A 786-nucleotide genomic window follows, 5' to 3' on the forward strand; every position below is an offset into this window, starting at 1 on the left:
CAGTACAGCATCAACATGGACGCCCCGCCCGCACCCCCCTTCCGGCCCTCGGTGAGCGCACGCCCGTCGCCGCGGTTACCCCCGGCCCGCACACGCCTGTCGCCATGGTTACCCTCATCCCGCACACGCCTGTCGCCGCGGTTACCCCATCATCATGGATACCCTCATCTTCCACATGCCTGTTGTCATGGTTACCCTCGTCCTGCACATGCCTGTTGCCGCGGTTACCCCTGGCCAATACATGCCTGTTGCCATGGTTACCCCCCGCCCGCACACGCCTGTTGCCAGGGTTACCCCCGTCATTATGGATACCCTCATTCGGCACATGCTTGTTGTCGTGGTTACCCCCCACCCCGCACACGCCTGTTGTCATGGTTACCCCCATCCAGCACATGCCTGTCACCGTGGTTACCCCCGGCCTGCGCACACCGTCATCACGGTTGCCCTCATCCCGCACACGCCTGTTGCCGCGGTTACCCCGTCATCATGGATACCCTCATCCCGTACATGCCTGTTGCCATGGTTACCCCCATCATCATGGATACCCTCATCTTCCACATGCCTGTTGTCATGGTTACCCTCGTCCTGCACATGCCTGTTGCCGCGGTTACCCCTGGCCAATACATGCCTGTTGCCATGGTTACCCCCATCATCATGGATACCCTCATCCCGCACACGCCTGTTGCCAGGGTTACCCCCGTCATTATGGATACCCTCATTCGGCACATGCTTGTTGTCGTGGTTACCCCCCCCCCCCCCACCCCCCGTTGCCAGGGTTCCCCCCCC

At 61.7% G+C, this 786-nt stretch overlaps 1 protein-coding gene across 1 annotated transcript in view; it reads left to right on the forward strand.

The window, feature by feature from the left end:
* The first annotated feature begins 15 nt into the window (after window positions 1–15).
* SYNGAP1 (synaptic Ras GTPase activating protein 1) overlaps window positions 16–786 on the forward strand; it is a 25585-nt gene continuing 24814 nt past the window's right edge. The window contains exon 1 of the mRNA XM_009648898.1: window positions 16–51. Within this exon, the coding sequence (XP_009647193.1) occupies window positions 16–51 (36 nt within the window). The remainder of the gene's footprint in view (window positions 52–786) is intronic.

Source organism: Egretta garzetta, unplaced genomic scaffold (genome assembly GCF_000687185.1).
Source record: "Egretta garzetta isolate BGI_Z169 unplaced genomic scaffold, ASM68718v1 scaffold431, whole genome shotgun sequence".
Taxonomy (NCBI): domain Eukaryota; kingdom Metazoa; phylum Chordata; class Aves; order Pelecaniformes; family Ardeidae; genus Egretta; species Egretta garzetta.